The sequence below is a fragment of the Protopterus annectens genome, chromosome 1.part0 (assembly GCF_019279795.1).
Source record: "Protopterus annectens isolate FY-2018-M chromosome 1.part0, PAN1.0, whole genome shotgun sequence".
Classification (NCBI taxonomy): Eukaryota; Metazoa; Chordata; order Ceratodontiformes; family Protopteridae; genus Protopterus; species Protopterus annectens.
This window is the reverse complement of record NC_056725.1, coordinates 1,403,860,200-1,403,872,695: the sequence shown is the minus strand read 5'-3', so window position 1 is coordinate 1,403,872,695 and position 12,496 is coordinate 1,403,860,200. Positions and strand designations below refer to the sequence as shown.

Sequence of the window (12,496 nt, the reverse complement as noted above, 5' to 3'; positions counted from 1 at the left end):
ATAAGCAGTTAGTGAAACCCTGAGGAACGAAAAACTTGCTATATCAAAGTTGGGTCTTACAGTGCCTTGTATGCCAGGCATAGATCTTTTCTCAGCCTATAGGAGACGATATAGTGATAGGGCCTTCAGGTGGCCTGCATAGGGCATGTTATTTATGCCCTGTATTCTTTTAGTGAGGAACCTCTGTGGATGTTCCAGTCGTTGGATATGTCTGCTTAGGTACATACCAAAGAAGGGATTGTAATCAGTGATAGGTCTGATGAGTGCCAGATACAGTGGAAGAATGAAGTCCTTGGACCTAAATGCCATACCTTTGTCTATGAGTTGTGCAGCATAGAATGATTTCTTCACCACTGTAGACACGTCATGCTCAAAGGCTAAATTACTGTCTGTGTGTCCCAAGTCCCTAACTACTGGGTCAACTCTTAGGGGTGTGTTGTCAATATAATAGTTACCAGGGGCAGATAACTTCCTGAAGGATACCATTATGCATTTCTTGGCATTTAGTTTTTTAGTTCTTGGTTCTGACCTCTTTTTTGCCTGTCAACCCTTCCTGGAGAACATTTGTGTCAGAAGGGGATTCAATGATAGCTCCTAATTTTCAGTCATCTGCAGATTTAGTCAGCCATAGGCCATTGACAATGGCCTTGACTTCAGAGAAGTAAATGCCAAAAAGCAGCAGCCCCAGGACTGATTCCTGAGGGACTCTGCTTGTGACTGGCCTCTTTGTAGGAGTGGACTCCCCAATTCTAATTTCCTGGATCCAGTCTGTGAGCCAGCTGGCTATCCAGTGGGTGACATAAGGGTTTGTACCTAACTTCTTGAGTTTTTCAACAATGCCAGAGAGGAGTGAGTGACAAATACCTTGGCCTGTCATGGTAGGCAGTGTGAATCATTTTTCCCTCATCCATTCCTTTGGTGACCTTCTCAGAAAAGTCTACCAGGTTGAGTAGGCATGACCTGCCCTTGATGAAAGCAAACTGGGTTGGGTCCAGCGTCTGGAGGTGTCATATGTCATTATTGATCATTTCCATGATGATTCTTTCTATGGCTTTGCATATGAGAGTTGTGAGATTTATAGGTCACTAGTTTCCAAGGTCTGTAGATGGCCCACCTATGGGCAGAGGGAATGACTGTTGCTGTTCTCCATTCATGAAGCACAAAGCCTCTTTTGGAGGCTACAATTGTATATAAATTCCAGAGGGCCTGATAGATCATATTCCATGCTATTTAGAAGACATCCTGGGATATTGTATGGGCCCATTGATGCAGTGTTCTTGGCCTTAGAAAGAACATTAAGGACCTGTTCCCTAGTGTTAGCCGGGGGAGTTATATTTGATGGTATTTCCTAAGAGAACTGTATAGAGTGGAGGTATAATAGTATACAGTGTGACCAAGCAGTGTCCTGTGTTGTCACTGGAAAATTCCTTGTTCAAGTTTACACCATCAAGTGCTAATTTGGGCTGCTGTACTTTGCCTTAAACCAGTTGTAGCATATAGTCATAGTGTTACTGTTAATACAATTTAGGGGAGGATCACCAGTAATGTGGTCTAAATTAAAAAGTAGATAGATGGTATATTGCATAGCAGAGGACAAGGTATGGCTTTTTACTTGATATTTTTCTCAGCTGTGCCATATTTGATGGAATGCACTAATAGGCTCCTTGTTATCATTCCAGAGCCTGTAAATTGCAAGTTCTGGAATTATGGGAAAGAAAACAAAGGCATAAAAGAACAGTTCCTTTTCTCATTTAAAGTTGTTTATGGAGGGGTCTGTGTCTCCCACTCCCTCCACTTCTGCTACTTATATATAGTATCTTCAGGATTAACATACCTCAGAGAAAAGGGTGTATTCTGACACAGCAATCACATTTTTCAAAATAGTCCCCTTTTCCAGACATCCGTTCTCATTACTTCCAGGACTTCCACTTTCTTGGAATTAAGTTGTTGCTGTCCTAAAGTCTGGCATGCAGTAAGCAAACAAAGCAACTTAAAAGATGGTTTGTAAAAGTCTGTCCATGATGTGAAGCAGATACTCGTAAATTTGTTTTGTCATTTGTTGTTTGAAAACACCAAAGATGAGAGCAAGGTTCTTAACTGGCATAAAACGGAGTTTATGTAAGATTTTGTTTTTCAATTTTCTGTTTTTTGTGGAATTCCCATAGCTATAGATTGACTAGGTTTCCTTCCTACCACATTTTCTAAGTGTAGTTAAGATCATAGCCAAATTCTGTTATCAGCAATGGTGAAGCAGTGTTTAAAGGTTTAAACTCCTTCAGTATATCTTGATATTCTTTATGTTGATCTCTGCTGCAGTAGTCTTAGCTATATGGGTTATATCCTGCCAAGGATATAACAGCCAGACAGCTTCCATGTGCCCAAGCTGTCAAGCACCTTGAGCTGAGCTGACAGGTTTGGGCATGACACCCTTCAGAGCTTTACTGCTGTTAGAGTACACTCCTCTAAGTCAGTTGAGGATAGGCATTTGGCTTCTGCTTTTCTTTGCTGGGCAGATAAGTTCCCATTGGGGGAAACTCTCCCATTGTCTTAATTTTATTGTAGTTTTTTACTTTCCTCTACAAGTTATTTTAAAGCTAGGAGTGTTGTATTTTAACAGACCGTCTCTGGACTGCTAAATTCTTTTAAACAGAGCAATTTTTTTTGCCGGTTAAAAGTCATGTAAACTAACTGAAAATATATTTTCTATGGACAAATTCTGTTCATTTGTCCAATGTGGGTCTGCAATACTGTTTTAAAATGATTTTTACTGTGTTTTTTTTTCTATCAAAAAGTAACGTTTGGACTGGTAGTTTTACATTTACTGCTCCTCTTAAGTAGGAAAGAGGCACCATTTTCGGTTTGACCATGGAAGAGATTACCGGTCCCATGATCACACCTTCTTCAAGCCACAAAACGAAACATTTAAGCAAACAGCCTTTGTCACCAAAGCAGGCTAGCAGTTTGCTTCAGCTGCGGGTTGGATGACTCTTTTGTGGCCATTTGTTATACCTCAGACCACTTATTTTTACCCCTGATCACCCTGGTATAGCGCCTACGGTAACTATAGACCACAGGATAGCCACATCCTCTGCAGGTGTTTGCATCCCCTCAGTGGACAAGGGAGAGCCGCTTTTGTCTGTCTTGAGAGAGGGAACAGGGAAGGTTTCCCTGTTGTGTCAGAATGCTGTGTCCATCGCTGGGGAAGCTGCAGCTGCCATTAGTAACACGTGTGAACCCATTTTTCTTCCAAAAAAAAACAGAAAACCAAGAATGTATCTACTCCTCCTCAAATTTGTTTGGATAGGAGTAGTTTACTGAGACTGGATCGCGGTTTAATCCAGGCTATTGATCCGTCTTGTAAAGCAATTTCTGGTAAAAGAAAGGGATTCCTCATTTCCTGAAGAGATTTAGGATTATGAATCTGAACAGGAAGATGTAGAGACAGATTCAGGCTTTTGTCATCAAATTTCTGATTCAGATTAAGAAGCGCTTAGTTTCTTCATATAGGGGGTTCTCTTTCTGTGAGACTGCTGTTAGAATGTTCTAGTGTCTTCACTGGAAGAACACTGAGGTTTCTCAGTCTCTAAAAAAAAAAAAAATACTTTTGAGTTGTTAAAGTAGGATTTTCCAGAATGTACACCCATTCCTTTTGTCCTGTCTGCTTTAAAGGATGTGTCTCTTACTGTTTGCAATTTTCCTGATAGCCTGCTATCCCTAAAAAGGCAGATAGGATGTATAAAGTTGTCCTTTACAGTTTTATAAACTATTCCCAAATCAGACCCAGCACTGCTGCTAAGCACTTAGTTAATTCCAATCCTAGTCTTTTTAATAAGGATGAGAAGATTATTGATAGGTATTGGAAAAAAGTATATACTTTTCAACTTTTATTTTCAGAATTTTGAATTCTCAGGCTTATATGTTCTGAAAAATTGTGAAAGTATGAAGAATGTTTCATCTTCAGTTTCTTCTTGTGAAGAAAAATCTGCTGGAAATTTCTTAGTTTCTTTTGTTGCATCAGTCACTACTCATTGTTTGCAGAATGTGTATGAATCCGATACTTTTTTCAGGGCCCAGATGGTGTAAAAAATGAGATTCTGAATTCTCCCTTGGATAGAGATTGTGTTTGGCACCTCTGCCACAGAGGTGACCAAAACATGTGATGAAGGTGTATGTTGATCCTGGGAATCTAAGATTTCTCATTCATCATCTTCCAAATTGTACAAGGGATTTTTTTCTCCTTATCCAATTTTGGCAAAAAAAAAAGAAATCTCAACTGAATTCAGGTAAACAAAAATTTAAGAAGTGGCAAGGGGGTTCCAAAAGAAGTCTCAAACCTCACAAAACCAAGGACACTGCAATATGTCTGAACATGTATTCAAAACCTTGTGATCCATCTTGCACCCTGGCCGCTATTCTCTTCCAGAAGTCTGAATCTCCATTTTTTTCTTGTTGGCAACAGATTGTTTCAGGCAAATGGGTTCTGAAACTCATTCAGCGGGGTTAAAGATGGCAGTGGGAGGAAATGCTTGCTTTCCAAGGGGGTCATTCCTCATCCTGCAAATCAGAATCTGTCTTGCTTCCATCTCTTCATCACATCCTGTCCCAAAGAGTAATAAACCAGTTTCTCCTTCCCAGGTGGGAAGAGGTTTTATTCAAGGATGTTCCAAGTGACAAAGGAAGAAAATGTTTGGAGACCAATTCTTTCCTAAAACTGTTTGTGATGGTGCCCAAATTCAAAATGTCACTTCACAACCTTTAACCTTTTCATTCTCTTTCAAATTTCCAGGTAACACTATTCATGAAAGATTGTTTTGCTATCCATATTCATCCAAGCTTCAGATGTTTCTTAAGGTTTTGTGTCTGGATCACGTTAACAGTTCTCTACCTTACCCGTTGGACTATCCACTGCACCAAGAATGTTCATGAGTGTCTAGCTCCAGTTATAGCTCATTGTGGGCTACAGGGCATCCACATTTTTTCATATTTAGATAACTTGCTTATCTTTGCGTAATCTTTTTCAAAGTGTCAGGAATCTATCTCTCTTGGATGAGAGATTTGTTGCACAAGCTGGGATTCTAAGAGAACATTCAAAAGTCTTTCTTGACTCCTTTGCGTAGGATTGTGTTCCTGGGATGTCAACTAGACACCTCAGTTCAAAGAGCTTTTCTTCCAGAGGAAAAAATACATCTTAATTTAAATCTGCTTCTAAGGTTTTCCACTCGGACTTTAATCACTGCAAGGGAATACCTCAGGATTTTGGGTGTCATGGCATCTATGATTCTCATGAAACCCCTGGCAAGACTCCACATGAGAAGGATACAGTGGTATCTGAAATCTATTTGATCCCAGCATCAGCACCCTTCATCTTGATCCCAGTACTGGGGTTTGTCAGAGAGCTCTTTTGGTGGAGGCAACAAATAGTCCAGGTTTCCACTTTTCCGCCCTGCTCCAAAGCAGTCAGTCACCTCAGACACTTCAGACTTTGCTTGGGGAGCAGTTTCAGGAGGGATAAAAGTGCAGGGGGTGTGGGACACCAAGGACAGATGCAAGCACATTAATATTAAAGAGATGTTTGCCCTGATGAAGACGCTTCTTTCTCTGAACTATCTTTGGACCCCAGGACCTCATCAGGTGGTTACAAACAATACCACAATCATGTGGTACATGAACAAGCAAGGGGAGAGCCAGGTCCTACCTCCTTTGTTGACTAGCCTTGTAAGCTGGGCTATAACATTACAGTACAATCTCAAATTGTGTGGCAGACAAGCTGAGTAGAACCAGGTCAGACCCTCGTGAATGGAAAACTAGATCAGGGGTTCTTCCAAGATTTGGTCCATCTGTGGGGAATTCCTCAAGTATATTGCTTTGCCTCCTCTTTGAACAGTCAACTGGCAAAATGTGTTACAAGACTCCATGAAAGAAGGCCTGGAATACAGCTCCCTTTTCATTTCTTTGGACAGGAATGTACCTGTATGCCTTTTCACCATTTCCACCAATATCCACGGTAGTTCTGGAGATACAGAAGGAATTCCGCAAGGTCATTGTGGTGACTCCCTTTTTTGACTTGGGCAGTCATTGTTCTCCCTTTCTTGGGAAATAGCCAGGGGCAATTACCACAAGATTCTTCTCAGAATGGATCTACTTGCACAAGAACAGGGATGCTTGATTCATCCCGACATCAATCATCACTAACTGACTGCCTGGATGATAGGGTCTTAATTCCTTTTTTGATAGGGGCTTAATTACATATGCACTCTGGCATATGTAATGCACTGCTTTTCATTCAGAGCTTTCTTTATTTACTGATGCATTTCACATCTGTCAGTGTGCATGCCCATTTATAAAGTCAAGTCAAAAACAAGTTTGTGTCCTTTTTTAATGCAGTTGGCGAACTAGACTGATTTTCCTGTTCGTATTCCTGATGTTCTATCTAGAAATGCTTGTGTTGCAGTTATGTGGAAAAAGTTTTCCACATATCAACGTTAAAAGCCAGCAATAAATTTGATGAAGGCAACCTTTAACTACCATTCTCAATACTGTTACCTGAAAATGGAAATGCATTCTTTTGTGTAAAGCACCCAGTGAATGTGATTGGTATTTTATGTTCACTTGTGCAGCACAATGATTTGTTAGCATCGCTGCTTTCCAGGACTTGGTTTTCCATTTCATTTCTGAGCCTAGTGTGTTTTCTCTGCAGAGTCTACTTGTCCTCCCTGTGGGTTTTCATGAAGGCACCATTGATGAATTGGAGAGCCTCCGGATTGCCTGTACAGGGTATGTGCATGCGTGTGCACGTGTGCAATGGACTGCTGCTCCATCCTGGTTTAGTTTCTCTGCCTTGCACCCAGTAATGCTAGAATAGGCTATGTCTCACTTTGCAACCTAAACTAGATGAAGTAGATATTTGTAAATTAAATGAATATGCAAAATAATTTAAGGTTTACAGGGTTTTGTTACTTTATGAAAGATTATAAATAATGCTTAATTGTGGACAATTAAAATCACAGCTGTTTAAGCATTTTTGTTCATATGTTTGAAGTCCTTTAACTATTTTCCACTTTTGAACACCACTCACCGACCTGTCTGTTCTTCCCATCGACCTATCTGTTCTTCCCAATACCATACACATGAAACATGCTCTTAACTTTATATGCACACATCCTATTTTGAATCATTTCCCCCAGCATGTGTATTCCATTTGGATGTCAGCTTCTTTAGCTGACCTCACTTCTTTCAGAACTAAAGTCTTCTGTCTGTATTTACAAAAGCTCATATAAATCTATTCCTGGACTTTTTGAGTTGAATAAATCCCATCACAGCCCTTAATAGGATTAATCAGCAATTGGAGTGAATATGTAATCTCAAGTTTGAATGTTCGAACCCTTTAGGCATATGTGTGCCTGATCATATGAAATGCAATTTGCCTTTCTTTTAAACCAAGACAGGATGACTGTGGCCATTCCCCTTTCTGTAATATATCTAAGGCCAAAAGGCAAAGCCAATAAAAATGATGAAAATGATAAAAAAAAAAAAAAAAAACTGCTTTAATCACACAAATGGAGGCAAATACCACAACAACTAAACGCTTTCACCTCTGGTTCCATAGGCATCAGAGTTGTAAAATTCAAATAATGAATAACAGCTTAAATACCGTCCCAAATTATCCAATTACAATAACTGAGCAATGAAAACACACAGTTAATTCAGAGACCATTATGCATCGTAAAAACCTTTTGTTAAAAAAATGTGTGTCCTCACAGACCCTTTTAGGGTATATAAAAATATTTTTTCTCTTTTCATTCAAATCTTAAAACACAATATTCACTAAAAAGGGAAATTAGGTAAAACAAGAAGTGCTTGAACCTTACAACTTTTGAAATGCATTTCCATTTTTAATTAATGTTTAACCTTAAACTGTCAAACCACACAAGCCCTTTGCTTTAATATGGTTGCTAAAGAAATGTCATTAAGCCCCGGTGATACTGTGGCATTCAATCTCATCTGCCAATTACTTTCTTTTATTGCCACCTCCATTTTAGGGTCACCACCCCAATCATTTTGCTGGACCTTGTCGATCACAAAAACAAAAATAAAATTTTTAAAATTGACACATTGAGTACTATGAACATAAAGGGCATTATGTGAATCTTTGTTTTTAATAGCCCTGACATGTTCCCCAATTCTCTCTCTTAGCTTGCGCACCGTCTTACCAACATAGAAAGACGTGCAAGTCACACAACTAGCAATGTAAACCAACATAGTGGGGTTACAACTACATTTCCATGGGCATCTCAATTTGATTATAATTCACTACAGTTACATATGGACCATCATTGATAAATTTACAAAATTTACACATCCCACATTTATACATGAGGGAAACATAACTAGTTCTAAACTTCCATTCTAGTAAGTATGTTTTAATGTTCTTTTCCCTACTAAACACTATTTTAGGCTTGCTGTCAGAGTTGCTTGGTCCCTACACAGAAACAAACATTCCAGGTTTTGTTAACAATGGAACAATTTTTTTGGGAATCAGTGTTATAGCGCAGGACCATTACATCTCTGGTCATCTGTCTGGGTCCAGAATTTGTTTGGACATTACCCTCAATCAAGATGGGAAGAAAAGATGTTTTTCTCTTAATCAAGATTTCCTTCTTAGTTTTAATTGACATGCTTAGGGGATATCCCCTCTCCAAAAACATCCCTATTAAAATTTACAGTTCTTTGGTGAAATCAACATCTTTGCTCACAAGGCGAGATAATCTCACTATTTGACCCGTGACTATACTTTTTAACTGATGTGAAGGGTGACAACTCTTGAAATGCAGCATACTGTTTAAATATGACTTTTTCCTAAAAATAGTGCTACACAGTCCCTGGTTCCTTTGGCTCTTGAACAGCTTAATGTCAAAGAAATCAATCTCATCGGGTTTCCATGTACTTGTAAATTTTAAAAAATCACTAGTGGAATTCAAATAATTGACAAACTCTGTAGCCTCCTGCTCAGATCCCCTCCACAGGATAAGTAAATCATCCAGAAATCGATTGTATAAAACAGTTTTATCCTGGAATTCAGAGCCAAACACAAATCTTCTGTCCCATTCAAGGAGTACTAAGTTGGCAAAGGTAGGGGCACACTTAAGATTATCTCGCATTGTGAGCGAAGATGTTGATTTCACCAAAGAACTGTACATTTTAATAGGGATGTTTTTGTAGAGGGGATATCCCCCAAGTATATTGATTAAGACTAAGAAGGAAATCTTAATTAAGAGAAAAACATCTTTACTTCCTATCTTGATTGAGGGTAATATCCAAACAAATTCTGGACCCCAACAGATGGCCACAGATCTAATGGTCCTGCTCTATTACACTAATTCCCAAAAAAATATGTTCCATTGTTAACAAAACCTGTATTTGTTTCAATGAAGGGACCAAGCAACTCTTTGGCAGCAATCCTAAAATAGTGTTTAGTAGGGGAAAGAACATTAAAAACATACTAGAATCGAATTTCAGAACTAGTTACGTTTCCCTCATGTCTAAATGTGGGATGTGTAAATTTTGCAAATTCATCAATGATGGTCCGTATATAACTGTAGTGAATTATGATCAAACTTTGAGATGCCCAGGGAAATTTAGTTGTAACACCACTATGTTGGTTTACATTGCTAGTTGTGTGACTTGCATGTCTTTCTATGTTGGTAAGACTGTGCGCAAGCTAAAAGAGAGAATTGGGGAACATGTCAGGGCTATTAAAAACAAAGATTTACATAATGCCCTTTATGTTCATTCAATTTGTCAATTTTAAAAAATGTATTTTTTTGTGATTGACAAGGTTCAGCAAAATGATAGGGGTGGTGACCTTAAAATGGAGGTGGCAATAAAAGAAAGTAAGCGGCAGATGAGACTGAATGCCACAGTATCACCATGGCTTAATGACCACATTTCTTTAGCCCCCATATTAAAGCACAGGGCTTGTGTGTTTTGACAGTTTTAGGTTAAAAATTAATTTAAAATGGAAATACATTTCAAAAGTTATAAGGTTCAAGCACTTCTTGTTTTACCTAATTTCACTATTTAGTGAATATTGTGTTTTAAGATTTGAATGAAAAGAGGAAAAAGATTTTTATATACCCTAAAAGGGTCTGTGGACATGCACATATTTTTTAACAAAAGGTTTTTACGATGCATAATGGTCTGTGAATTAACTGTGTTTTCATTGGTCAATTATTGTAATTGGATAATTTGAGAGGCTATTTAAGCTGTCATTCATTATTTGAATTTTGCAACTCTGATGATGCCTATGGAACCCGAGGTGAAAGTGCTTAGTTGTTGTGGTATTTGCCTCCATTTGTGTGATTAAAGCAGTTATCTCCAGTCGAGTGTTGTGATGTTCCTCACCCTTTCTGTAATATGTATAGAAATGCTAGTCAAAATAAACTACCCACTTTCGTATCTCCCTTTATAAGTTTGTTTCAGGGAAATAGAAGATGGGCAATATGATCAGTTAAGGTGTCAAATGCTAAAATGCAGTATTGGAAGTGTAATGGTTGCCTGTTATTGTACCTTACATTTTTAACTTCAAACAGAATTATGTGATGATCTACAAATTAACTCAGGATTTTGGCAAATTAAGTTGATTAATTTACTTGTGTGGGCATGCCAAATTGTGTTAAATGTGATGCATTATATGTGTCTTCCAGATAGATTCACTGTTTTTTTTTTTTGTACATTTGCTGCAGCAGTGTGAAAGACTGCCCCCTCCCCTAGGTGCACATCAGTTATTTAAAAGTAAAAATGGGTACTAAGATCTATTAGGGAGCTGGTTAGAAATTACATCTGGAAGTACTTGGGACTGCCAGCAAAAACTGTAGCATTGACATAGCGATGCCAACTGCTGCATGTTACTGTTCGTAATAGGATCCTGCAGAGTTTGGGGGCTCGTATGTCATTGGTAATGGTCTGCTGCTAGAAAGACATCTAGTGTGCACTGATGCAGTCACCTACGAAACAGTCTGACACCACGTGTTTGTATACCGCACTAAAAAGGTCCATCCATAACATGCTGGAAGAAATCAATAGTAAGAGTGAGAAATGCAGATGCTGTGATATACGTGTATGTATTTGTGGATTAACTTACACCTGCTTGTTTGTAATTTATTTTCAGGAATTCACCAATGAGTTGTTAACCAAATTACATGGTCTTCAGAAACAAAATGTTTTACAGAAAAATGGCATTGAGAACCTGGGGGCCAAGACACGACTTGAAGTACAAGTTGTAGAAGAGGAAGACTGAAAATGGCTGAAGATTCTTCAAAGCTGCTGTTTCTTTTCTGAAACTGAAGGACTTGTAAAGTAAAGCACCATGTGGCATGTTTTATGTGAAGGCATATTATAAACCCTTATGTTATGTTAAAAATAATGAATATTAGTTTCACAGTTATGGCACAAAGATGTTTTGCCTAAATTATAATTTGTGATGCATAAAGCAGTGTCCAGAAAAACAGAAATATAGAATGACAGCTTTTCAATTTGGAAGATATTAGCTGTCGTTAAGAATATGTGTACATGTTCTTTTTCACCTTTTTTTTTTTTAGGAACCCTTTGACATACAATAGTTTCTAGATGACAATTCACCAGATCACTCCTTTGTAAACTTCCTCTCTGATAGATAAAAATATAGCATTGTCACGTATAATGTTACATTTACTAAGTAAAGGCTAGTAATGTTTTTTGCAAGTATTATAATTTTATAATTATTATTAGAGTTTTACATTGTGGTGTGGAATGCTGTAACATCACTGCAAGGATGTTTTCCTTTATTTAACTACCTTTGAAACTTAATGATAGGCTTGTTTTGTCACATGTACAGATATGATACTTAAGTGCACAAGTGCCCACCAACACAGACACTCTGCATTAAGTGCCCGATCCTAATTATGGTATCAATGTTTTAATATTTCATTATGTTTGAATAATATGCAGTTTCTGTTTTTCATTGCATTTATATGACTGACTTGATATGCATGCAAACTAAAGTGTGAATACTTCTGTTCTAAAACGAGCTGCAATTGTTGTAGTCTACCGCAATAAACACCGTTTTAATACATTTCCCCACTGTTGAAGTTGATTAACTTGGCAGTCTATTTAATTACTCATAGGTGTCTTGTATGTACCCCATAGGGTCATACTGAGGACTGGTTCTTTGTTACACATCCATAGCTTACTGTGATAGGCTCCAGCTTCTTTGGAGCCCTGAACAGGATAAAACAGAAGTACTGGAGAATAAATGAATGCATTAATGAATGAATAAATAACAGTAGATGTGAGTTATATGCTTCTTTGTAGGTTTGTCTGTTTGAATTAATATCAGGATTCTGAATGGTTACACCATGCAATATATACTTTTAAATCTGTGCTTCTGTAACGCTATTGGAAATAAGTATTTAATATGCCAGACATTACAAAGACACCAGCTAAAAAACAAAAGAAAAGA

The 12,496-nt window shown here is 38.1% G+C and overlaps 1 protein-coding gene across 1 annotated transcript in view; it reads left to right on the top strand.

Moving 5' to 3' along the window:
* Nucleotides 1–12,496, top strand: part of PPP1R14A (protein phosphatase 1 regulatory inhibitor subunit 14A) — a gene marked incomplete in the record, with an annotated part of 636,488 nt that overhangs the window by 622,805 nt on the left and 1,187 nt on the right. The window contains 1 exon segment of the mRNA XM_044067304.1: nucleotides 11,168–12,496. This exon segment is cut by the window's right edge and continues 1,187 nt beyond it. Within this exon segment, the coding sequence (XP_043923239.1) occupies nucleotides 11,168–11,296 (129 nt within the window).